We start from the raw sequence: 27,805 nt of genomic DNA, 5'->3' as shown, positions 1-27,805 counted from the left end.
TAAACCAACACCAATGTCTTCTTTGCGTAATGGGCCAACCATAGTGTCTGTTTCACCTTCCAAGTCTGTGTAAATGTCTGCATTCTTTGTCTTTCTTGTTTCTTGAACATTACTTGTCAAGTAATCTTCTGAGCTGCTTGAACTACTTTTCTTTCTCTATATTTGTGATGTATACTTTCTCCATTGCTTAAATTATGCAAATGTCTACCTTAACCAATTTCACTTTGAGAAGTTGCAGAGGCAAGGATGCTTTTGTGATCATAGCTCCTGAAGTGATGGCATGCTCATATGTTGAGAATTGCCTCTACATTCTCCCACACTCCTTTCAATGTTTTCTCTTTTTGTCGAGTCTCCTCCTTGTTCACGAAGAAGCACTTTATATTCTTCACATGTTTCACAGCAACATCAAATCAAATCAAAATCTCTTTATTTGCAAATGAGGTGTTTATCTCGGTGGCAAATGGTACACTAAAATACATTATTGTCAAGCACTAAATATTAAATTAACAAGAGAATAAAATTTTCCTATAATACAATATTATATAATTTACGCAAACAATTTTTTCTATTAAACACACAGCTCATCCTTAATTAATTTACATTGTTTACAAAATTCTGCTTATAATATCTCCTGTGTTACTTACAAATATAGTCATCTGATATACAGTATGTGGAATTACTTCAAATGATACTGTACAACTGGTATAAGATTAAAATTTACATTGCATTTATTTACTTTTTCTTTTCTTTACCCATTCTGGAACCTAAGTAGTATAACGACCTGCTGCGTCTTAACCAGAGCCCCTTTTACCACCACTTTTCAGAGTTCCTGAAGGGCCTTCACAGCTACCGTAGCGGTCCCAGGGCCCTCAAAGTCCCCACTGTACTTCACCCCTACAGGCAGTCCCCTACTTTGGCTGTCCAAACTCCTTAGACCAGGGGATGGAATTAATTTATTCACACACCTTTTTCATTTACATTAACCTGCACTGGTCGAATGCCCTCTTAACATTTCATTTATTTTCTCTGTTGCTGTTTATTCTCTTCTTGAATATCTGTACAGATTTTGGAAAAGGATCAAACACTACCCCTGGTAAACTGTTCCACTCCTTCACACCCTTCCCAATTAAAGAAAATTTACCCCAACTGCTTCTGCTAGAATTCCTTCTAATTTTATATTTGTGGTCAGTCCTGCCGATATAATTATTTTCCAACTGAAGCCTCTCACGGATATCTCCCCATGCTGCTTCTCCTGTATAGGCTCTATGTAAACCTATAAGTCTAGTTTTCTCCCTTCTCTTACTTAAAGTTTCCCACCCTAGTTTCTTTAACATTTCTGACACACTACTCTTTCTCCTGAAATCCCCTGTTACAAATCTTGCTGCTTTCCTCTGCACACTATCTATTTCTTTTATTAGGTATTCTTGGTGAGGATCCCAAACACTGTTTGCATATTCCAATAATGGACGAACCATACTTAAGTAACTTTTCTCTTTTAATTCTTTGTTGCATCCTTTAAGTAGCTTCATTATGACATGTAACAATCTGTATGCTTTCCCAACAATGTCATCCACATGACCCTTCCAGTGCAAATTACTTTCAAATCTTATACCTAAGTATTTGCACTTGCCATCTTTTGGGATAACTACCCCATCCAAAGTATATTCAAATTCAGTTTTAAAAACTCCTGTTTGTAAATGTTGTAACAGTTGATTTGCCTCCATTAACCTTCATGTTATTCTCTTCAACCCATTGTTGGATACTCTCAAGGTCCCTTTGTAATTCTGAACAATCCTCAATGGTATTTATTTCCCTATAAACAATTATGTCATCTGCATACAATCTTATTTTTGATGTTATATTGTTCCCTAAATCATTTACGTATATTAAGAAAAGTAGCGGACCGATTATACTACCCTGTGCAATTCCCTTCTAAACTTTCTCTTCCTGCGATACGTTAATTCCTACTTTGACTTTCTGAACCCTTGAATTTAGAAATGTTTTTACCCAACGTGTAACCCTTATGTCCAATCCTATTCCCTCCAATTTCTTTAATAATATTCCATGTTCCACTCTATCAAAGGCTTTGAAAAGATCTATGGCTATGCAATCTAACTGGCCTCCTGAATCCAATTGATCTGATATGTCCTGCTGAAATCCCACCAGTTGTGCCTCACAAGAAAATTTCTTTCTAAATCCATACTGGCTCCTCATGAACCAATTTTTATCATCACACAACATATCCCTCTGATGTACTTTGATATTAAACTCTCCAGTATTTTACAAACTATACTGGTCAGGCTGATTGGTCTGTAGTTCTCTGGTTTCCTTTTATCACCCTTTCCTTTATAAATTGGTATTATTATAGATTCCTTCCATTCCTTTGGTATTACACTATTATTTATGACATAGTCAAAGAGAAATCTTAAATAAGGCACTATGTACTACCCCATTGTCTTTATCACCTCCCCAGTAATTTGATCACTTCCTGCTGCTTTTCCTTGCTGAAGCAGTTGGATTTCTCTGAAAATATCTTCATTTGTGAACGAGAAGCTTCTTGTTTCCCTCTGTGTCTGTCCCTCTGTAACTTCTGTTTCGGTTTCCAACTCCTGACAATCATCTACTGAATCTCTAAATTCCCTACTAAAGAGGTTTGCTTTCTCAGTATCTGTTAAATAGTGTTCACCCCCTTCTCCCACCATTGTAGGAATTTGGATTCCTTTTCCTTTTTGATTCCTGATATATGAATACAGCCTTTTCCATTTCCCTTTGTGGTCATTACCCTCTTGAAGTATGCCATTCATATAATTCTCTTTTGCTTCCTTTTTCACTCTATTCAGTTCCCTCATTAGCTGTTTTCTACTTTCTCTACTCTCCCTACCTTCTTTGATTTTCCTGTTTACTATTCTACATTTTCTTTTTAATTTTCTTATTTCCCTTGTATAATAAACAGGGTCTGAGGTCATTTTACCCTTCTTAACAGGTACAAATCTCTTCTCTCCTTCCCAAATGATTTCTTTGAATTTAGCCCAAAGTGTATCCACATTACTCCCTTCACTTATCCAACAACTGAATTGTGATTTAAGGTAAGTCCCAAATTCATCAACTTTAGTTTTTCTGTACAATTTCTTGTCTTGTGTGACCCTCTTATTAAGCCTTTTTGGTACCAGTCCTACATCCATTATTACAGCCTTATGGTCACCTATTCCTTCAATTACCTCAGTTTTATCAACAATTTCCCATGGTTTAACCAAGAATACATCTAGTAAGTTATTGAGACGAGTCGGTTCTTGTACTACTTGTGTAAATCCTCCCTCCCAAATTAATTTATTTGCCAGTTTCTGTTCATGGGCTTCACTTGTAGCTCCATTCCATTCAACCTCAGGCAAGTTTAGATCTCCCCCAATTATTACCACATCATTATTATTGTTCTTATGAGTATAATCTATTATTTTCTCAAATATTTCCATGTCTCTTTCCTCTCTTCCAGGCCTGTATGTTCCTATAATTCCCACCTCCTTCATATTATCACAAATTAATTTTATCCCTAATATTTCATCCCTTTCATCAGTAAACCATTCATGTGAACAATATGTTTCCTTCACCAGAATAAACACCCCCCCTCCCTTTTTATCTCCTCGGTCTCTACGATAGACTGTGTACCCTTATGGAAATACTTCTCTATTACCCACCCCTTCTCTCAACCACGATTCCACTCCTATCACCACATCAGTCTCATAAGATTCCATCAATGTACTGAATTTTAATTGTTTATTTACTACACTCTGACAGTTTACCAAGAGCAATCTCAGACCCCCTTCCTCCCTAAAAATTGACTGTTGCAATTGGGTAACTTGAAATTCCTTAATTTCCTGAGTTTCATTTTCTAGTTGGCTGAGCCAGCTTGAAGTACAGCTGGCTCTTTCTACTAGTTTTCCTGGTCGGTATTATAACTCAAGGGAGTGGCCTTTTTTACAGTACATATCTTATGATTAATAAAATTTAGAACAATATTTGCTATCTTTCGTTTACCTGGATTGTTTAGATGAAGGCCATGCTTTGTGTAACAGTGTCTCTCGAAACTGCTGCTATCAATTACCTGTGTATTATGAAAATGTTTACAAATTTTAACCATATCTGTATTAACTTTGTCCACTTCAATGTTCACACATGAGTCTCTAATCAAATCATGCCTGTGGGGCACGTTCACTACAAAGATGTTAGTGTGAGTCAGCTTACCTAGTGTACATTTAAGTTCAGAAATAACATTCTTGGCGTCGTTGTGAGCTACGTCGTTCGTCCCGCCGATGATCACTACTGCATCACGACTTCCGAGATTTCTTGCCGCCTGCTCCGTGTTTTCCAATACCTTCTTCATTGGGGCCCCAGGATAGATGACATCACGGAAGTCTCTTTGCTAAACCTTCCTGATTTAATGCCAACCCAAACACACCTTGTTAGAGTGCTACCTATTTCATTTACAACACCTTTCCAATGTGAACTAGCAAAAAAATTCCATTCCACACTAATTCCATTGTAGTCATGCTCCACTAAAACAGAACATACCTGATTTTGAACTGGCTGGCAGCATTGTCACTGAATTTGAAAAGGTGATTGACTGAGGGTGCAATCTGCTTGATTTCTGAAATGATGAGATCTAGAAAAGCCCAGACAGAGTACTTATTGTGTGACAGGTCATCACTGACAAGGACATAAGCCTTAAAGACTCCATCAGAAAGCCAAACATCACATGTAAAGAGCGTGATTTGATTTGACTATGACTCCAGTGAGCTGATTGAATCTCATCCTGTGAAATCATAGCATAGTTTTCTGCAAAGTGTATATGTCTCACCACTGCATGTTTCAGATTTTTAAATTTTTTTTGCAGGTTTCATAGTACTGTTTGTGTTTTTTATATAGCAATGTGTCTTAAACTTTGGAGCCATTTCACTGAGCTTTACGACTGCATTCTGGCAAGATACTTTTCTGATAAACAACTTGGGATACCCACTCTTCATCTTTATCCCATTCTTTCCACTTTATTTCTGTTGACTGATCGATATCTGGTGATATCAAGCTATTTAATACTGCAATTAAGTCTGGGCAGCTTGGACACCTTCCCATCATGCAGTCTTCAGCAGAGGTATCACAGCAAAACTTTGGCAATAAATCTGTATGGTTTCTTGGAAAGATATTATTAGTGAATGTTGATATAGCTTCAACTAAATAATTAAAATTGCCATGTTGTTCACATATGCAGACATTATGGGGCATTTGTGACTCAGGCCTTAGGGTGTAGAATGAGGATTTGCCAACACGAATATCAGGATTATTAGATTTAAATTCCTGGTAAGCCTCCCCTATAGTCATTACCATGTGTCGCTTTTCCCAGTGGCAGGATTCTTAACTGATTTAACATCTTGTTTGCCAGGTGCCTGGTAAAATATTTCATCAAAACAAAGAAAAAAAAACTGGATGACAGAAGCTTTATCTTCAGCTGATAGAATGTTTTATACTTTTTTTAGTTGGTTTTGGAACTACCCTGAATAAGCTTGATCTAATGATCTCCATAGCAAGTTTCCACGAAACTTTTTCAACTCTTCAGCTTTTTTTTTTTTTTTTTTTTCCACTGCAGAAACTTTCTTTCAATTTATTCCTCCTAATTTGGTCATGCTGCTTCTCTTTGTTGAGGTACTTCTTAAATTATGTAGGATCCGCCTTCATTCTTTCCCAATATTTTTTCATTCGTTCTTCAGCAGACACTGGAGCCATTTTCTGAAAATAAGGAAAACAGAAGTTCATCTGAATGAATTAGACTATTAATGATGTAACAAAAAATGTTACAGTTCAGTGAAATGAGTGTAACTAAATAAATGCGTTAGAAAATATGCAGAAAAAAACAAATCTTTAAAAGTGTTTGCTAGCACCCAGAATACTTCACTATAACCTAAATGCTACATTAGGCACTTTAATTAATATTTCATCATACGAACGCTGTTAGAACATGTGTAACACCCATTACATTCCATGCTGTAATACCCGTTACGCTTTTTTTAGCTTATTGAATTTGAAACATAAATTGGCATGACTGTGCTAACAAGCATGTACTTAACCTCACTATCAGAAAAAATGAGTAACCTACTGCTTTTAGTGAAGGTTCTATTTTTAAAAATGTGTTTTTACTATAATGGGTATTGCATAATGACATTAATACCAGATCTGATTATTTTAGAAGAATAATATAAGTGCCTTACCTTTAAAAATGCAGGACATTTTCTTCCATCTGCTGCTAAATCTGCCCATATCATTCATTGACGTGTCTAACCGAAACAGTGTTGCATACAATAGTATTACTGAAGAACAGTCCTACCCTACACTCTCCCCTTCCCTTTTTAACACCTGGTACAAACACTTTATAATCTCCTATTTCCTCTTATCCAAATATCATTAACTCATAACACGTTCAGGTGCATCCTCTTTGCTGACTCAGTCAGTTCTACTTTCTTTCTTTCTGCCATAAGAAGTTGATATTGGTAGCTCCCCATCAAATTTCATTTCGTTCACCAAGTTCTCTCTAAGGAGTCCCACGCCTGTCAAATAGAAATGGGACTCCATTACTCCCATAGGTCCAAAGCTGGCTTAAAACATTCTGAGCATGCTCGGTAAAATTTCTGTGAAACAGGTTGCTATCTTACTTACACACAGTCTCAGTGGGAATCTGTCCTCTAACAGATTAGGGGCCACCGTGAATTGTATAATCATAGTCGCCTGAGCACAAGGACGTTGATAACTCGGAGTATGTTCGAGATGCCCACTCTTATTCCATAGCATTACTAGGCCACTCAGCTGTTGCCCAGTGTTCACAAACTGGGACGTGACTACAGCAACCCATACCACAAACCACACACAAAAATACCCAGTACAGTGGAATTTGCATTTTAATATCATATTGCTTAGCTGTATATCTAGCCAAGTGTTACAAACTTAATAATTGCTGGATCTGTTTATGACTTTCAGGTACTGCTGTTGTGAGGGTAACATTATTTCCATTAGTCATTCTTGCCCAAAGAAATGCTGCTAAAATGAATAATAACCTTCCCCAACTACAACTAATCCAAATGAAAATGACTGAAGCACGACAGACTGGTAACCAGCTAGAAGGTATGTCGCATTTTATGGTAATGTGTTTCATGTAAATCTTGTTCCAATCACTAAGCATTGCATGTGTACCATTTTGTAATTCTTGGATGAATTGTATTTCTGCTAAGCTCTAACTTCTGTAAATTTTATATGCTATATGCAATCTCTATGAAGATCTTTTGCAGAGACACTTTTACTATTGTGGTTATTAATTCTGTATTTACTTGCATAATTTTGCTTATTTTCAGCAATTTTAACCTCAAAAAATGTATGCAAATTTAATTTAACATAACTATGAAATTCCTCCACTTTTTCAGTATGGTCTTTTGACAATCGTTGGTCTTCCTTTGAAGAGAAAGATTGTTCTGTTTCATGAATCTACACAACCACCCTGTACTACCTTTAAACTGTGAGATTCCTATACCGTTTTTCTCTGCACCTTTAACTGTAGCATTTCGTGCAAAACTGAATAGCCATCATTTCTTAAGCCAGTTACATATTTGAACAGTTGTTTTTCACCTATATACTGGCCTGATTTTGGCCCTGAAATGATAGGGCTGCCTTCTTGGCACATTGCAACTGATCTTTTTTTCTAGGCCAGGACCATACATGTGATGGCTCTACACAAAACTCACGTGCTGGAGTGCAGTTCCCACTGTTCTCTGCGAGCACATTCACTGTTAATTTAAACTGTCTGTTGTAACTTTCTTTTCTTTTCTTATTCATCATTAACTATTATTCACTTACATAATATGTAAAAATAATAGCACAGTAATTGGTATAGCCTATGTTATGGACCAAATGCTCATCTACCATGTGGTTACTACAAGCGTACTCACGATATGTACATAAACTGATACTATGCGTAGCTTTCTGAGCGGTCTTGTTACTGCAGTGTTGCCACTTGCACGTCTCAGTTGCCACATACAAACTGATGACCGGCCACTGAAAACAACAGGGCTACTGCTGGACAGGTGTTGTTAAACGTAACAAATTTGATGGAAATGAACCTAACATTTTAGCTTGTTCACCCCAGCTAGACTGTATATTACATAACACAGTTATCTATACATCAAATGATGCAGGTTTCAGAAAGTGCCGGATATACAATGTATTGTTAATGTAGTTGTCTTTGTTCTAGGGCTATGGTGTAGATGATCATGCCACGAACCTAATACGCTGGCATAGCAGGGGGAGAGGTGATACTCCCATGTAGCATGTACCAGGTAGCGGATAGGGGGGTCCTAACCGGCTTGCCGGCGGACTTGAGGGAAATCAAATACCTCTCACGGACCAGACACACAACCCCCCGTGGGTAGGGGACGCAGACGAAGAATACACCCGCGGTATCACCTGCCTGTCATAAGAGGCGACTGAAAGGGGCAACCAAGGGATGATTGTATTAGAACCATGGAACTACTTGTGATTTGTACCACCACGCGGGGAACACCATGGGTTGCTTTTACTTGCGCGTAGTACCACTATATTAGGTACAAAATACCACGTTAGGAGCGACACCATGGGTGAGCAACACCATGATTCTGGCTTGCCTGTTATTAGTACGCACTATGTAAGGAACACCATGGGATAGTGCAAGTCCCTGTGGTTAGTACACGTATGTGATGAACACCATAGGTTTGCGTTGCCTGTAAATGGTGCCGCAATGTGCGAAACACCATAGGTCTGTATTACATGTGCGAATTTTATTACCTGTGAGTAGTAGCATAATATGTGGAATACCGTGAGTCTACGCTACTTTTGATTAGTACCACAACATGACAAATACCATGGTTCTACTTTCCTAGCGATAAGTGCCATTATGAGGAGCCGATGACTTGGATTTTGGACTCCTTTAGACTGCAAGCATCATCCATTCAGTAGTATGCTATAGAAGCAGTCCCTTGGTCAGTAATACTATTGTTTTACATCAGTTTCTGTGAATGTGAGACATTGCGGGTCGGATCCATTGATTGTTTTAAATTCATATCCATCCATTCATTCTTTGTCCTCACGTTTTGAATTCTGGTCAGTGGAGGATTTTGGACTTTTAATTTGTCATTACATTTCGTCTCATTTCGTACCATTAGGGGCCGATAACCTAGATGTTAGACCCCTATAAACAACAAGCAGCATCATCATCATCATCATCAGATGGTCATGCATTTTACAGAATTAAGCATAACATCAAAATTGATTGTTTCATTATTGGTTGTCAGATGACATTATGAGCAGAAATGACAGGGAGAGTGGTTGATACATCGAATAAATTGTGATCGACCCAGTTGTTATGTTATCTACCTAAACCTGTGGGGTCCAATTAATTTCCCACCTGCATCTTGCATAGGTCCAATTTAACATTAGGCAAGTATGGGAAGGAAATACATAAATAAAATGCTGAATTTTTACATTAAAAACATGAATTGCACATTTCTTTATTATCCATCATGTTAACAAAATTATCAGCAATATCTTGTTAAAGTGTGGTACTTCCTGAGGAATTTGTTTGGGTGCAGTCCTGGGTTCCCTGGACAGGTCCCACAAAATGTGACCTTGAGGACAGCTTTGTACTTCATTATTGTGTGATAACTTCCATAGTATCTACCCACGTTATATGGCACAGCACTACATGCATATTGCTGGTGTTATTCAACGGACGGTAACAGCCACCCATCTGTTGTCTTAAATGTTTCATGACTGCACACTTGTAATAATAGAAAATAGAAAACGCATTGATGACAGAAAATGTTTGCATAATAATGACAGGAAAATTATGCAAATTTTTATTTTTCTCCAGATCTCCATTTCAAAATTAATGATGGGAAAATTATGAAAGGGGGGAAAATTTTGTGGTTAAAGAAATTTCTAGAGTATATATTGTTCAGAGCAAATTTCATCAAATGAAAATAGTCTCTTCATATAACTTTTATAACTTTATCTGACTAGTATGGATCCAAGAATCTAAAATCACTGGGCAGCAAAGGGAGCAAAACACTAAATATATCTTACAAGTTTTAAACTTATCCTACTTAAAAATTGTGTAATGCAATAATTGTGATTATCATAATCTAAAACTTCTCAAACTAACTGAATACTCTAATAATTGAAATACAATATTGTACCCATTGTAGATTCTGCCTCAGCTCAGCTCTGTCGATCTGTCGATAGATGACGCAATGCTCACCTTGGTTGTTCAGGTGATAGAGTTTAGCGGGTATATCTCTCCTTTGTCGTCGGCACAAATATTACAAGATGGGGCAAGGCATATAAAAACTACATATGAATGACAACACTTGACTAATTAACTTGGAAAGGTGCCCAATTTAATAAAATTAGGAAATCTCACATGAAATTAACAATTATACAAAATTATACAAATTATATTGAAGTTACAACAGTCAATAACAAAGGGATTCCTTGTCTTTCAATATAAATATTGATTGTGTAATTATCTTGCTATGAGTGGATGAGCACAGGCACATAACCTTTATCAACAATGACATCTGTCAGAACTCCACACAAGATTCTGGTCATCAACTGTTCCAAATCTCAATTACATAATATTGATCATATAGAAAATAACTTTACTCCAAAAAAAAAAAAAAAAAAAAAAAAAAAAAAAAAAAAAAAAAAAAAAAAAAAAAAAAAAGTTATGCCTTTGTGTGATTCCTTCATGGTAGCCTATACATTTCTAACATTTCATTCCTCTTCTTTTAATAAAAGTAAAATTCTTCAAATTGCTTCTAATAACTTACAACTCATCTAGCTGTAACTTGAGTGGAGAATGCTGTACTACAAAATCAAACATACTGCAACATTGTAATTCCTTGGAAGAAACAACAGTAACAAACATGGTTGTAGGTCCAACACTGATCTCTTTCTCATAAAATGCAACATCTATTGAGCTAAAAGAAAATATATAATATGCAGCACATGGTCTACCTGAAAATTAGAAGGAAGGATCTACAGAGCAACAGTAACTACAATACCCAATGGGATTGAGGATGCACATTAGCTTCTCTTCCCGCATCTCTGCATTCCTCCGATGATCATCTTCCATGGTCTAATCATGATTATCTCACAAATGGATAAAACCTGTTAAACCTGTCGCACCGACACAGATAGGTCTTATGGCGACGATGGGATAGGAAAGGCCTAGGAGTTGGAAGGAAGCGGCCGTGGCCTTAATTAAGGTACAGCCCCAGCATTTGCCTGGTATGAAAATGGGAAACCACGGAAAACCATCTTCAGGGCTGCCGATAGTGGGATTCGAACCTACTATCTCCCGGATGCAAGCTCACAGCCGCGCGCCTGTACACGCACGGCCAACTCGCCCGGTAAACTGGTATCTAAACAGTAAATATGTTGGAAGATAGTCCGCCTAGTCAATACAATTCATTTATTTACCTTTCACCTTAACATCTAGTACATGTTTCGAGAATATTATGCATTCTCTTCCTCAGCTAGTGGATTAAAATCTAAAGTTGGGGGATGAGCCACTACAATCTAGGCTATAAATCATTTTATTAACACTGAGTGAAATGGTAGTGTAGGGGAAGGCCTAAAATGTAATTCTAAAATATTTATATTATTAGTGGTCCTATTGATAAATACTGCATAACTTTAGTTATATAGAATTAAATTTCCTATCATTTATGTCTTATACATTTCTATCGTACCGGCTATGATAACACAGATATTCTTGAATTTTTATTTGTGTTGCCAAGTCCATATGAACGCCGAGCCACGAGAAAATGGGTCAGCAGAATTTAATGAAAATCGGTACATAGAGTCGGGGAATAAGAAACGACTGTCTAAGCTATAAACAATTTTACTCACGCTGAATGAAAGTGTAGTTTAGGGGAAGGTGCCTAAAATTTAATTTTTAAATACCTCTGTTATTGGTCCTATCGAAAAGTGCTAGATAACAAAAGTTATAGAGAATACAATTTCCAATCATTTATGTTTTATTCAGTTTTACCATACTGACTATGATAAGAGTGGTATTTCAGAGTCGGAAGAAAACTAAATGTGAAGACCTACAATATCGAAAGCGCATAACATTGATTAACAATAACATTACACTGACCATTGTTTGCTGTGATGTTCTTTATCTCTTATGCTGCCATTCAACCCCGATAGATGGGATTACTGCTGCGTACCGAGTATAACAGCCTGACTGAATATTGGCGGGAAATAGCTGGGGAGTTAGAAAACTTTCTTCTTTAGCATGCCATTCCTCTGGTTCATACATTATCTGACACTGCTGGTACATAACACACTGGATCATCATAGTATTCCAGCTATTCGATCTCTACTCTGACGCGCTGTTTTGAATGAGTAGTGTGCACACGTAGACCTAAGGCAGAGGCTCACTTAGTAGTAGTAGTAGTAGTAGTAGTAGTAGTAGTAGTAGTAGTAGTAGTAGTAGTAGTAGTATGATGTGGTCTAGAATTACAATTTAGGCCTATTCCAAATTAAAGCACCACAATTCATTAAATAACTCAAAATTCAACCATGAAGGGTGCCCATTCTTAAGAAAAGCTTCTTCTTCTTCTTCTTCATCTTCATTTTTATCAAATTCTATATTCATTTTATTCCAAATTAGCAGTGAAGAGGGGGGTGGTCCTCTGGCTTCGAGGAAAAATATCCCTCCAAGTCAGATAGATTTTTCCGCCGCCAGTGCAGTGAATCGAGATTTTCCGACTCATCGGATACTCCTAGGAAACACTATTCAGCTCTTTATCATCCCCCACCCCCACCGAAAAAAAATGAAGAGTGTTCACGGATCACGGCTGTCTGCGGCTTGGTCATTTCAGCTTTTTAGACTGTTAGTTCGGCAGCATAGTACTGTTATTTGCGAGTTTCATGTCCGTATTGACTGATTATGTGTATATGGATAAGAAAGAAATTCCACCTTATCAGTACTGTTTATTGTAAATTCCATTAGACATCTGGATGTGCTCATGGATGACAATATCTTTTTTGATAAGTAATACAAACCAGTGCCTAATAAATGTAATATCATGATTTGTCATCTGATGATGACCAAATAGGGTCGAAACTGGTACTGATGTAAGCCTATATTTACAATAAACAGTATTGATAAGGTGGAATTTCTTTCTTATCCATATAAGCGTAATACTGTTCGTTAAAAGTGAGAAAATGTGTGGTTTTTCTTTTGATCGAGTACTTCATATGAAAGCATTGCTTTTAATTGCACCATTCCTACTGACGTCATCGTAATGACCTATGTTCATTTCAGTTGGGAAAATCACTAAGACAGTCTTTCTGAGAATGTAAGAAGGCAGGTGGAGAGTTGAGTGTCTAGCATTATAATGAAAACTCCCCAACCTGATTGTGATTGATGTTAGGCAAGTGGGCCTACCATTACAATTAAAATTCCCTAACCCAGTCTTCATATGAGAAAAGACTTTTGGTGACTTCCCCATCGCGTTTCTAGGGTAACGTTAAGAGCTGTGAAATTCAATACAATCTTGCTCACAACATGTACACTACCTAACCTAGAATTCTGTATACAATGTAGAATTCCATAGTGAAGCATGGGTACATCAGCTAGTTTTAAAATAAACAGGTGAACTTGCCTCAGTTAACCTATGCATGTAACTAGACTACTGTTAGATGACTTCACTGCCCATAATCTCATACACGTGTTAACATTAATGGTTCTTCACAGATGACCTCATTTTCTGTTCTGTCTTTTTGGCACCTTCCAAATGGGGGAAGCAAAAATAAATGCATTTCACTCTCTCAACTCATGATAGTCTTAAAATCTTTAATAATTTTTCATAAAATATTAATAATCCATACACTACCATCTGTATACGTAAGGATCACAAATATCAAATATAACGATTCATACTCTATTTTAGCAGTCTACAGATCCCCACTGCAGACATTAGATTTATCAGCTTGTGTTCGAGAGATAGTGGGTTCAAAACCCCATAGTCCACAGCTCTGAAGATTGTCTTCCGTGGTTTCCAATTTTCACACCAGGGAAATACTGGGGCTATACCTTAATTAAGGCCACAGTCAATTCCTTTCCACTCCTGACCCTTATCTATTCTGTCATTGCCAGATGACCTATCTGCGTTAAAGCAAAAGAAGAAGCTATTCAGAATTTCATTTCAGAACCTGATAATGCAATAATAAATATCCTCCCAACTAAACTTGTGATAATAGTCGGTGATATAAACATAAAGTAGGCATTTTACTGTCACCTGGATCTGATTACGACAAAAATGAATAAATAAATACATACATCTACTAAAGACTACACTAACGTAATGAGCAAAACTGGATTCCTTCCGTACGTAAACATCCCCACATGGGTAACAAGTCACTCCAAAACATGTATAGATCTGAGCTAACATTTTCTGCAGCATTATTGAGAATTCCCATCAGTGACCACATTCCAGTATTTATTCTTGGTTATTAGACAAAGAAAAGAGAATCAATATTGAATGAAATGCTAGTGCTTATCATCCAATATAAAAAGTTGAAAAAGAACATAAAAGATGAACAGTGGATTACAATAATGCAGGAAGCAGATGTGATTATAGCCACCGACAAATTTATCTGAATCATGACAAAGTATATTGAAGAAAATTCTGCCATCAAATTAGCACTCGGTCAAAATTTAAGAAACTCACTCCTTGGATAATCATACACATAAAAGACAAATTACAGTAGCGCCTGTAAAGCAGTTAAGCGATGGAAACAGAGGGTCATAATTACAAGGACGTGATAGCCAAGTTGTGTAGCTGCTGGCTTCTTACCAAGGCAGCCTCGCTTCGAATCCTGGCCAATGCATGTAGGATTTTTAAATGAAAAAGCCATGTCCCTGTGGTTCGATTTCCACGTGAAGTCCCCTGGCTATGATCACGATATCAACAGTCACGTCAAACTAGGAACTTATCTTAGTTTTGAAATTGTTAGGTTCATCATTGTTCATACAGTTTTCCTGCCATCTTAACGTTGAAGAAATAGTCATATCCAGACACTCTGGGAGCCTAAAATGCAGTGTCATGGGTTATTTTTACAGTGTGTTCTATATCCATAAAGCACAAGCTTGTTAACAGACCACTTGGTGTAGAAGTGTGATTTTTGTTTCTATATATTGTCCCCGTTTCTACCATCAAAATAATTTGCCCCAGACTAGTCGGCCGCTCCCAGGGGTATTCAGTTCGAACTATGATAAAAAATTGTCCTAAAATTACATACACCCTGGATTTGATGGGGAACATATAACTAAATATGGACACGGTGAGGTCAACAACAAAAAAATCTACAAATAAAGTAAGGCGAAGCATGACGTCAGTTTTTGGAGGAAATCTGTTTATCAAAATAAACAAGAAAGTATGAGAAAAAAAAAAAAAAAAGCAAAAAGTATCAAATGATACAAATTTTTACATGACTCGATGTTTCTTTCAGCTTGACAAAGTCCATCCTGAGAATCGAAAATATATTACAAATGTACAATTTATGCCGACACACATACTTAACGTATCAGATCAAATCATGAAGTTTCATTCATTTTACACCTTGAGCTTGCGTGCTCGCGCCACACTCCTGGCTTTACTTTTTGTTAACACTTTGAACTATAGATGAGCATGTTCCCCTCTCCTGCACACTTGACAATGCAGTGGGGATCCGTAACCTTGAGAAAAGACGTGATTTAATGCGCAAAAAGGGGAGACAAAATCTAATCTAACTGTACAAAATGTAACACGCTGAGTGGTAAAACATCCTACGCACAAATATATACACCCCAAATCATGAGCAATCTCATGAGCACAACAAACAATGTGGATTGGAACCACACAAAATAAAAATCACATAAAAGACAAATACACACATTCAAAGAAACAAAAACATGTCATATTTTCCAGGGCTCACCAAGAAAAGCATGCGGCATTCACGCAACTCTCATTCATTCAAAGCTTCGATGGAAAATATTAGGAAACAAATTACACTTTAAGCAACACTACCTATTCAACACAAATTTCTGAAATAAATTACATGACATGGAATCAAAAAAAAAATAACAGAGTAGGCTTTAACTTTCAACACATAATTCAACATTGTATCCTGAAAAAGATTACACGACACAAAATATTCATCAGCATGGTTATATCCTGAAAGAAAATCCTAACCAAACGTCGCACAAAAAAATAGTCTACGGCAACACGTAGTGACATCGACAAACCCAATAAAATCATCATGAAGTATAGGCCGCTCAAATAAAACTCTCCTTGGTAGACAAACATATCACCCTCGTCAACAACACAAGGCGGAATGACTCAAAGCAGAGATTCACGTCTCCCAAAATATTGCAGCAAACATCAAAACCACAGGGTCCAGCCCTTTACACACGCTGCTCAACAGTCTACCCGAGGCAAGTCACAAAATGAAGGGAAAAAAAGCAGGCCTTTCAAATGAGGAACGTGTCCTCTTACTCAAAATCACACTAAATAATATCTCATGTCCTAAAGTTGCCGAATCTGGAAAAGTATATAAAATTTCGTCGTCTAACACACGCTCGCATGAAAAGAAACAAGACCGCGCTGGTCACAAATCAAAGCACTCGTGCTCAAAGTTAAACATGAATAATAAAGTGGCCAAATTTGTAATAAATAGGGGGCGGATTTCTATGACCTAAAAATGTATGAAATATGTATGCATTTATGACCTAAAAAACATAAAAATATGACCTATAAAATTCAAAATATGACTTAATGAATAGCATCTATGTTACATAGAAACACTTTTATTACGTGTGCTACAGGCTGCAATTAATTTAGAGTTTAAAAAGTTTTAATTCTTCGAAATCTTTAACCCAAAACCAACTAAAATGATGAATATTTCATGAACTCATTAAGGTTACACTGCATACTCCTAGGCAAGGACGGACTCTGTGGAAAACATAAATACTACAGTTACTTTCACTGTTCAATATTTAATCAGTTTTAATTTATACACAAAATATATGTTATTTGAATGAAACCTTCATACCTGATCTAGTCTCCATTATCAGAATTGTTGCAATTTATGACCACATGCATCTTAAGTTTGTTGAATGAGAATCCCCTCCTGTTGTCGCTGAGTATCGTCTTGTAGCGAGAAAAGCTTCTTTCAACATCACATGATGTAACGGGAGTGTACTTGAATAGAGTTAAATCACTTGGAGAAAATTCCTGGAAATCTGCAGATGAAGGGGTTCTACAAAGAATGTCACTTATTCCATGCAGGTACACAAGTCCGCTATTTTTTTCCAGTACATTTTCTAATTTTCTCCACACCCTAGATGCTATTGTTCCTTTTGCATGCTTCAATTCCTGTTCAATGCACTTTACAACATCCAGTGCATTGCTTAGTTCTGCATCTGAAACTTCCAGTTGCGTGATTGCTCCAGATAAAGAATTAAAATTGGACTTTATGTAAACCAGGTCCGCTTTTAATGTAATGCTTGAAAATAAATCTTGAGTGGTATTTATGGAGGACGATTCTGCAGGATCAAAAGACTTCACGATCTCCACGACATCTAAGTTGTTGCAATAGTACACTGCGGCCTCAAACTAAGTCCCCCATCGCGTTATAACTGGCTGGGGAGGTAGGAGTAGTGAAGGTGCTCCTCCTTGAAATTTCTGAACACGAAGTGGAGCTTTGACAAACACTTTCTTACAGTTCGATATTAATTTATGAACTTCAGGTTAGCTACTTCTCACTTCTTCAGCTGCCTTATGCAAGGCATGTGCAAGACATGCCACATGTATCATTTTTGGCTGCTTTCACCATATACGGAGCAGCGTCAGTTACAAATAGAAAAAATGTGCTCTCTCTTTGCCCCGTTTGGCCACAACAGATTCATTGAATTGTCGAAGAGAACTGCAATGGTGGAATGGTTTGTCTTCTCTAGCACTTCACATGTCAGGAGGAACGTATCTCCAGGCCGGTCTTCCTTCAGCGTACCAACGATCACATTTGCTACATATCTTCCATCCACACCTGTGGTCTCGTCTTTTGAAATCCATATTTTACTGTCTCCCACGCCACGCCTTATTATATCCAACATCTCTTCATAACAAGGGGTCAGATAGTCCTTCCTGAGAGTGGATTCGTTGGGAACAGGATGCTTTGTATATTTTTCAAGAAACTGTCTGAAGCTTCGGCTGTTAAGTTTCTTTAAAGGAATATTAGACGAAACCATCATCTTGCAGAGATCTTATGAAAATTGTGAACACTGTGAACTTGATGTCGGGGTTTCAAATTGCAGACGTGGCTATTTTCGAGTGCAGAATATCTAGTTACACAATTCTTATGTTTTACAGTATTACAGTGTTGTTGCACAGAGAAGCGTTTTTCGGCAGTAAATTTTACCTCACACGATTTGCAGAATAATATCACTCCATCCGTACTGAAGATGTTTTCACCGAACTCGCGAACAAAACTTCGCAACTTCCCACAAATTGAGACTTTTGTTTTAGGTATACTGAAAGGAACTGAATGACTGAAGCTCCCTAATGACCAAGGTCATTCAGTGTGTTGAAGGTGGAAGAGGGAAGGGCGATGGAGAGAGATAAGAACAATGACAAATAACTGCAGAATTACCTCTGTAAACAATAGCCCGGTTTCGAGGAATTAACCCAACTAGCAAACAATAGCTCTTACCTGTTAGAAACATTCCATACACTACTTTAGAATGGTTCTTCAGTAGTATATTCCAGTCTATCCTGAAAAATAATTTCTGCAGCTTATTCTGATTTTTATAAAACGAAATTCAAATGAAAATTACCAAAATATGCTGTTATAATGACATTTTGTTCAAAATATGCCATAAAACTTAAGAAAGCCTAAATATGCATTTATATGCCCAATAAAACCTGTTTAATTTTTATTATCATGCTTGGAAACGTGTTGAAAATACAAGACTATAAGATATAATGTTAAGGGAAAAAATATGACTTGTCATAGAAATCCGCCCCCTAGGTAATAAACTGAAATTAAGAAATTGCCACATTGACAGTCAATCATGTATGAACATTGAAAAAGTTACTGAAATATCTCAATCCTACAACTCGAGAAACTCGCATTGTTAATAATAATAAAATAATTTTACAGAAAATTTATTCTAATATTCGGAACTTGAAATACGAAACTGCGTTCGCGGAACTTGTGAATTAATTACTAATTTACAATCTTGATATACAAAATAGTCTTGAAGATGACGGTATCAAAATTTGTGGATCCAAACTCCACCGTCACACACACACTCATTCACACATCATGCAATAAATCCCAGAAAACGTGACAGCATGTTTCCGTATACTTTGAGCTCTCATTAATAATACTTTAATCTAGCCCTTCCTGACTTTAATTTGAATCCTCATTTACATTTAAGCCCTGAGACGTACACTGCGCCTCAAACACCAAAGCAAAACAAATCAAAAATATATATGAGGCTAAAATAAGAAACTGACTTGTAAAAGAAATGACGCTAACCACTCAGCTAAATAAATCAGAATAAAATGTAAGAAAGCAAGCTGCAACCTTATGCAAACAGTCCACATTTACGTTACAATTATATTTACATTAACAAGCTTCCTAACATTTACTAGGACGCTGTACTTCCAAACAAAGCAAAATTTACTGTTCATTAAATATTAAACTAACTTATCCCCTTTTGCAAAGTTCACACTCACAATTACATTGAAAAATTCTGTACTCATCTATTTTGTTGACTTATCGCCGCAAGCCTTTCAGGATAGCAGGCCCCCATCGTGTTTTAGCCAGCCATATTGATGGTGATGCCTTCAGAAAAGACCTGGATCAGTCCTTTGGTCTCCATTCTGGCGTTGAAAAGTGATGTTGTATTTTCCGTCGCTGCTTCTGCTTCTGGATGTCGTCTAAAACATCCCCTCGTTCACAATGTAGAAACTAGGTCAAGATTGAACCAGCCAGTTAGTAGAATACTACAGCCGGGGTAATTTCCACCGACCGTGAAAGCAGTTCCCATTAAGTCGCGGAACAACTTCTCTTATGTAATCCCGTAACTAGGTCAAATATTTCCCATTTAAAAGCTGGACTGGAAATTGTAAAGTTTATGCCCTTGGGAAACTACACAGGCAGGCTACTATGCATTCGAAATGATTAAATGACACTGTTCTCTCCCTCTGGAAATCGAAAGTTAAATGCCATTCTCATAGTATTAGAAAACTTGAATAGATTAAATGCAATCTTCCAACAAAATTTACAAGTCCCCACACGATCACTCGCGTAAATGAAAACTACTCACAATGTTACCTGCACAGAATTTCACCTAATAATAGGGTAGCTAGCCCACCCAGTCATCGTTATTATTAATTCATCCTCAAAGACGCCGCTGTATCCTCGATCGGGGCCATCACTTCCATAGATCAATGCCTAGCCATATCGACTGTGGCTCTATCATTTCATTGGCTCAACACATTGCTTACCTGACGCTTACTTCAAACGTGTATTTGCAGGTCGCGTAGCCTCTCACCGGGCCTCCGAAATGTTGTCCGTTGGAGTTCTATTGTTCCCTTGTTCTGCTTTGTGTACATCATGTCGAAATTCCTCCTTCTAAACTTAGCTGGCGAGCACATAAACCCGACTTCCAAGCACCCTGCAGAAATTGCGGCATGTGCTGCTGAATGTAGACATTTCCTGCCAGTTACCAGTACTTAATAAAAATGAAATATTCTCTGTACATTTGAATAAATGACTGATTAATTCAATGAGCACTTCAATAAAGGCTCAATATTCAGAAGATTGTTTGCTTTCATCCTAACCATATGCAGAGTCCCTAAGGAAAAAATCTTGTCTGAACTTGTGATATTTGATGTTGGCTGTTACAAGCAGCAGGAATGACTGCCCATATGTGGCAATGCTGTGTTTCGTATCATCACGCTCTCTCTCTCTCTCTCTCTCTGCATGACCAGGGGCCATCAACGCTGTTACTGACGATAATCTCCTTTACCTTTTTGCCTGCAGGTATCACCACTATTATTCGGAGGGTGCCACATTCGCTTTCCGGCACGAACTGCTCTCATAGCTTTTGACGTCACTGTGAGGACACTTCTACAGTGTGTTCCAAGTGGTAACATTAGCAAGCAGTCTCCAATCAACTGTTTGTAAATGTTATTGCATGTTTATTAAGTGAAAGTGAAGTTTAGAATAGGTGTTGTTATTTAGTGCAAGGAGGCAGTCAAATGAGTAAAAGCAAAAAATAACTGTGCTGTTGCAGAGTGTAAAAATATGGCCAGTAAAACTGAGAACATAATTTATCACAGCTTCCCCCCAAAAATTATAGTGTAAGAGAGCTGATAAAATTACCCTTAACACTGCTAGAAATTGTTCTGTACATTTCCTCCTTCATGACTATGAACAGGACTTAAAAAATAAACTTCTGGAATTGCCATTAAAAAGGAAATGGGGGACAGATGCTGCACCCTCCCAGAATATTCCTAAATGGCATGAAAATGACATCTATGTTACAAGATCAAGAAATGAATGTGATCAGTTAACAATATTTATGCCATTATTGGTATTGAAATAATTACTATATTGATATTCTGAATGGAAAAGAAAATGAAATATTTGTGAGTAGGCTTTTCCTGTTACTATATTTCCTACTCTGTTAAACTGCAAAGATTAGTATAATTTTCTACTTTTATAAGAAATTATTAAATTAGGTTCTAAAAATAAATTGTTGTTGTTGTTGTTGTTTGAGTCATCAGTCCATAGACTGGTTTGATGCAGCTCTACATGCCACCCTATCCTGTGCTAACCTTTTCATTTCTAAGTAACTATTGCATCCTACATCTGCTCTAATCTGCTTGTCATATTCATACCTTGGTCTATCCCTACCATTCTTACCACCTACACTTCCTTCAAAAACCAACTGAACAAGTCCTGGGTGTCTTAAGATGTGTCCTATCATTCTATCTCTTCTTCTCGTCAAATTTACCCACATCGTTCTCCTCTCACCAACTCGATTCAGCATCTCTTCATTCGTGATTCGATCTATCCATCTCACCTTCAGCATTCTTCTGTAATACCACATTTCAAAAGCTTCTATTCTCTTTCTTTCTGAGCTAGTTATCGTCCATGTTTCACTTCCATACAATGCCACGCTCCACACGAAAGTCTTCAAAAACATCTTTCTAATTCCAATATCAATGTTTGAAGTGAGCAAATTTCTATTCTTAAGACAGCTCTTCCTTGCTTGTGCTAGTCTGCATTTTATGTCCTCCTTACTTCTGCCATCGTTAGTTATTTTACTACCCAAGTAACAATATTCAGCTACTTCCTTTAAGACTTCATTTGCTAATCTAATATTTCCTACATCACCTGCCTTCGTTCGACTGCACTCCGTTAGTTTTGTTTTGGACTTATTTATTTTCATCTTGTACTCCTTACCCAAGACTTCATCCATACCATTCAGCAATTTCTCGAGATCTTCTGCAGTCTCAGATAAAATAACAATATCATCGGCAAATCTCAAGGTTTTGATTCCCTCTCCTTGGACTGTGATTCCCTTTCCAAATTTCTCTTTGATTTCCTTTACTGCCTGTTCTATGTAAACATTGAAAAGGAGAGGGGACAAACTGCAGCCTTTCCTCACTCCTTTCTGGATTGCTGCTTCGTTTTCAAAGTCCTTGATTCTTATCACTGCAGACTGATTTTTATACAGATTGTAGATAATTCTTCGTTCTCGGTATCTGATCCTTATCATCTTCAGAATCATAAATAGCTTGATCCATTCAATATTATCGAATGCCTTTTCTAGATCTACGAATGCCATGTACATGGGCTTGTCCTTCTTGATTCGATCCTCTAAGATCAGACGTAAAGTCAGGATTGCTTCACATGTTCCTACATTTCTTCTGAAGTAAAATCGATCTTCTCCTAACTCAGCTTCAACTTGTTTTTCCATTCTTCTATAAATAATACATGTTAAAATTTTGCAGGCATGAGATATTAAACTAATGGTGCGGTAGTTTTCACACCTGTCAACACCAGCTTTCTGGGGAATAGGTATAACAACATTCTGCTGAAAATCGGATAGGACTTCTCTTGTCTCGTACATCTTACACACTAAATGGAATAACCTTGCCATGCTGGTTTCTCCTAAGGCAGTCAGTAATTCAGAGGGAATGTCATCAATTCCAGGTGCCTTTTTCCTATTTAGGTCACTCACAGCTCTGTCAAACTCTGACCTCAAAATTGGGTCTCCCATTTCATCACCATCAACAGCCTCTTCTTGTTCCAGAACCAAATTATCTACATCTTTACCTTGATACAACTGTTGGATGTGCTCCTGCCATCTTTCTGCTTTGTTTTCTTTGCCTTGAAGTGGCTTTCCATCTGAGCTCTTAATATTCATACACCTAGATTTCCTTTCTCCAAAGGTTTCCTTGATTTTACTGTATGGGCAGCATCTATCTTTCCCAGGACCATACAGCCTTTGACATCCTTGCACTTCTCCTTCAGCCATTCTTCCTTAGCTACCTTGCACTTTCTAGCCACTTGATTAATCGCCTGTATTATTTTCTGCCCTCTTCATTTCTAGCAGCAGGGCTGAGTGGCTCAGACGGTTAAGGCGCTGGCCTTCTAACCCCAACTTGGCAGGTTCGATCCTGGCTCAGTCCGGTGGTATTTGAAGGTGCTCAAATACGACAGCCACGTGTCGGTAGATTTACTGGCACGTAAAAGAACTCCTGCGGGACTAAATTCCGGCACCTCGGCGTCTCCGAAGACCGTAAAAAAGTAGTCAGTGGGACGTAAAACCAATAACATTATTTTATTATTTATCATTTCTAGCATTCTTGTATTTTCGTCGTCCATCAATCAGGTCTAGTATCTCCTGAGTTATCCACTGATTCTTAGTTGATCTTTTCTTCCTTCCTAACATTTCTTCAGCAGCCCTACTGACTTCATTTTTCATGACTCTCCACTCTTCCTCTATAGTGTTTCCTTCAGCCTTTTCACTTAGTCCTTGTGCAACATGTTCCTTGAAACAATTCCTCACACTCTTTTCTTTCAACTTGTCTAGATCCCATCTTTTTGCATTCTTTCCTTTCTTCAATTTCTTCATTTTCAGATGGCATTTCATGACCAACAAGTTGTGGTCAGAGTCCACGTCTACTCCTGGGAGAGTTTTGCAATCCAACACCTGGTTTCTGAATCTCTGCCTAATCATAATGAAGTCTATTTGATACCTTCCCGTGTCTCCAGGTCTCGTCCACGTATACAGCCGTTGTTTGTGGTGTTTGAACCAAGTATTGGCAAGGACTAAATTATGATCAGTGCAGAATTCAACCAGCCGACTTCCTCTTTCGTTCCTTTGTCCCAATCCAAATTCTCCTACTGTACTACCTTCTCTTCCTTGGCCTACCACCACATTCCAGTCTCCCATCACAATTCGATTCTCGTCACCTTTTACATATTGTATTAAATCTTCTGTCTCCTCATATATTCTTTTGATTTCTTCATCATCTGCTGAACTAGTAGGCATATAGGCCTGCAGTATTGTGGTGGGCATTGGTTTGGTGTCTATCTTGACGACAATAATTCTTTCACTATGCTGGCCGTAGTAGCTTACCCGCTGCCCTATTTTCTTATTCATTATTAAACCAACTCCTGCATTTCCCCTGTTTGATTTTGTGTTGATAATTCGGTAGTCGCCTGACCAAAAATCTTGTTCTTCCTGCCAACGTACTTCACTTATACCAACTACATCTAACTTTAGCCTATCCTCTCCCTTTTCAGATTCTCTAACCTACCACAACGATTCAAACTTCTAACATTCCACGCTCCGACTTGCAGAATGTCAGTATCCATCTTCCTCATGATCGCCCCCTCTCGTGTAGTCCCCACCCGGAGATCGAATGGGGGACTAGTTTACCTCCGGAATATTTTACCCGGGAGGAAGCCATCATCAGTACATCATTCATACAGAGAGAGCTGCATGTCCTCGGGAGGTAGTTACGGCTGTAGTTTTCCGTTGCTTTCAGCTGTGTAGCACTATCAACACAGCTAAGCCATGTTGAGTGTTATTACAAGGCTGTATCAGGCAATCTATTCTTATTTATAGGTAACGTCCGACCAAGATTGGATATGTCACAGCAAACCCTCCTAAGAGGAGCTGTGTCTACAATAGGGATGTATCATGCAAAACTTGTCCGCCAGGCATCGTAATGGTAATACCCGGTATGCGCTTTCCTCTGCTTGATTGTTTTACATGAGACTTATATCGAGTATTCCTACATTTGTTATCATCAAAACGAAACTTTAGCTTTTAATGCATGAAAGTGAGTTACTATATTCTGTTAATGTTTTTAACAAGACGGGAAATGGTATAGGTGAAATAGCGATTGCGGATTTGGAAGCAGAATTGAAGAAGGGGCGGAAATTTATCTGGGAAAAAAGCAAAAGTTGATTGAAAGGTAAGGACTAAATATAGCAACTCCTTCTGTTAGCGTTTTTGTTAAAATTGAAGTCTTTGAGTACAAATAGCATTTTGAAAACATTCCTAATACGGTTATTTTTCTTTTCTTTGCAGGTTAGAGGCGTACATAAGGCTCGACATTGGTGTGACAGCAGTGCCTGGGGCTACATCCAGTACGACTGTACTTCATTTCCGTGCAGTGCACGAGTTTCAGGATCTTTTTTCGGACCATAAGACAAATATAAATATTACAAATTTGGAATTCATTAATTATTTCGTGTTCGGTGTTATGGCTGTTTTCCTGCTTCTATATTTTCTTGCTCTCTGAGTTATTTCCAAGGTACCGGTGCCACAGCATGAAAATATCGAAGGTACAGCGTTCTCCTTAAGTCTTCGTCTTTCGCCTAAAATTATTGAAATAGGTCATGAAATGAAATGGCGGATGGCTTTTAGTGCCAGGAGTGTCCAAGGAGCCCCTACCCGGCTACAGCTGGATAAAGGGAAATGATGATGATGATGATGATGATGATGATGATGATGATGAGTGTCCAAGGACAAGTTTGGCTCGCCAGATGCAGGTCTTTTGATTTGACTCCCGTAGGCGACCTGCGAGTCGTGATGAGGATGAAATGATGATGAAGACGACACATACACCCAGCCCTCGTGTCAGCAAAATCAACCAATTATGGTTAAAATTCCCGACCCTGACGGGAATCAAACCCGAGACGCCTGTGACCAAAGGCCAGCACGCTAACCCTTTAGCCATGGAGCTGGATGAAATAGGTCATATTAACTCCTCAGAATGTCACTACCTTATAAAATTATTTCTTAAATAGTACTGATTAGCTTACTTACTAGTTTCAGTAATGACATAATCTTCAACTGTAAACTGTTTCGAGCAGACCTTGTTATTAGGAGTCACATTTTTATTTCGTAGGTCTTACCTACGAATCACATGCAACCACTTTTTACGGAAAGGATCCTGCTTAGGAAATTGATGGTATGAATACGGTCGACCTTGATTTTGGGACATTGGGACACAGCAATAATCAGGTATCACATTTTTCTTGTTGTCTTTGTTGTCGTAACGATATATTTAATGTTTAACTTCATCATTTAAATAGGTAACTTCCATTAAAAACATACACAAACAAATGACGACCGACAAGCGCATACCAGGTACTACTCGTGAGACATTTATCGGTAGTGCTTCAGTAAATCCCTATAGCAGATATGTCTCCCAAGAAATTACAACTTTACCAGTTGTAACTTGAATAAAATATAAATAATGAAATTAATAACAAAAATGGGCACCATCTGCTAATATTTACAGAAATAAGTAGCTCGGTTGAGCATGAACAAACTCCTTTTCCCAAGGAGACGGTCATAAGGCTGATGAGGCTCCAAACTTGCTTCATTACCTTACCTGGTACTATTTAACCCTGAAAATGAATCTGGGTAGCATGCCAGGTTTATCTTTACTTCACCAGTAAGAAGATTTACCACTATTTTCACTATGTGAATTTACTCCAGAAACAACAAAACAACAATAATAATCATCATGTGATGAGACTAACTCATTTTGTTGCTTAAACAAACTCATAAATTATGTCTTCAAAATTGACAAACCACAGATGTGCAATATATCCACAATATAACTAAACTCAGTCTTCATATACAGGGTGTGGCAGAAATACCTGATGAATTTCAAATGTAAATAACTCGGTAATGCAACAAGCCATTTAAAGATTTATTGCACAGTTGGAAAGAGTAGTGTTTGCCATTTGCGTCACAAACACATACAGTACATACTCGGTTTTGAAAATGTCATCCAAATGCCGACCATCCTGTTCGATGCACCTCTGAAGCTTCTCCCTGAAGTTGCGCAAGACTCGCTTGAGCATGTCTTGTGGTATTGCCTCGATTTCTTCACGGATGGCAGCTTTCAGGTCATGTAGTATTCACGGCTTACGTCGGAAGACATGATCCTTCAAATATCCCCAGAGAAAGAAATTGCATGGGGCGAGGTCAGGGGAATCGGCTGGCGATGGAATGTCACCCTGTAAGGAGATGAGATGTTTTGGAAAAATTTCTCTGAGGAGACCCATCGACACCCTGGCTGTGTGTGCAGTGGCACCATCTTGTTGGAACCACACAGCAGGATTCCCTAAGTTG

General features: G+C 37.9%; 1 protein-coding gene across 2 annotated transcripts in view; it reads left to right on the top strand.

Moving 5' to 3' along the window:
* The window catches only part of OXA1L (OXA1L mitochondrial inner membrane protein), a 133,986-nt gene that overhangs the window by 21,246 nt on the left and 84,935 nt on the right, over positions 1 to 27,805 (top strand). For both annotated transcript variants that reach the window (XM_067159753.2, XM_067159752.2), the window contains exon 3: positions 7,018 to 7,161. In XM_067159753.2, coding sequence (XP_067015854.2) covers positions 7,018 to 7,161 — 144 coding nt within the window. The remainder of the gene's footprint in view (positions 1 to 7,017; positions 7,162 to 27,805) is intronic.

This window comes from Anabrus simplex, chromosome 1, assembly GCF_040414725.1.
Source record: "Anabrus simplex isolate iqAnaSimp1 chromosome 1, ASM4041472v1, whole genome shotgun sequence".
Taxonomy (NCBI): Eukaryota; Metazoa; Arthropoda; class Insecta; order Orthoptera; family Tettigoniidae; genus Anabrus; species Anabrus simplex.
The sequence above is the reverse complement of the archived record's forward strand: the minus strand, read 5'-3'. Positions and strand labels throughout refer to the sequence as shown.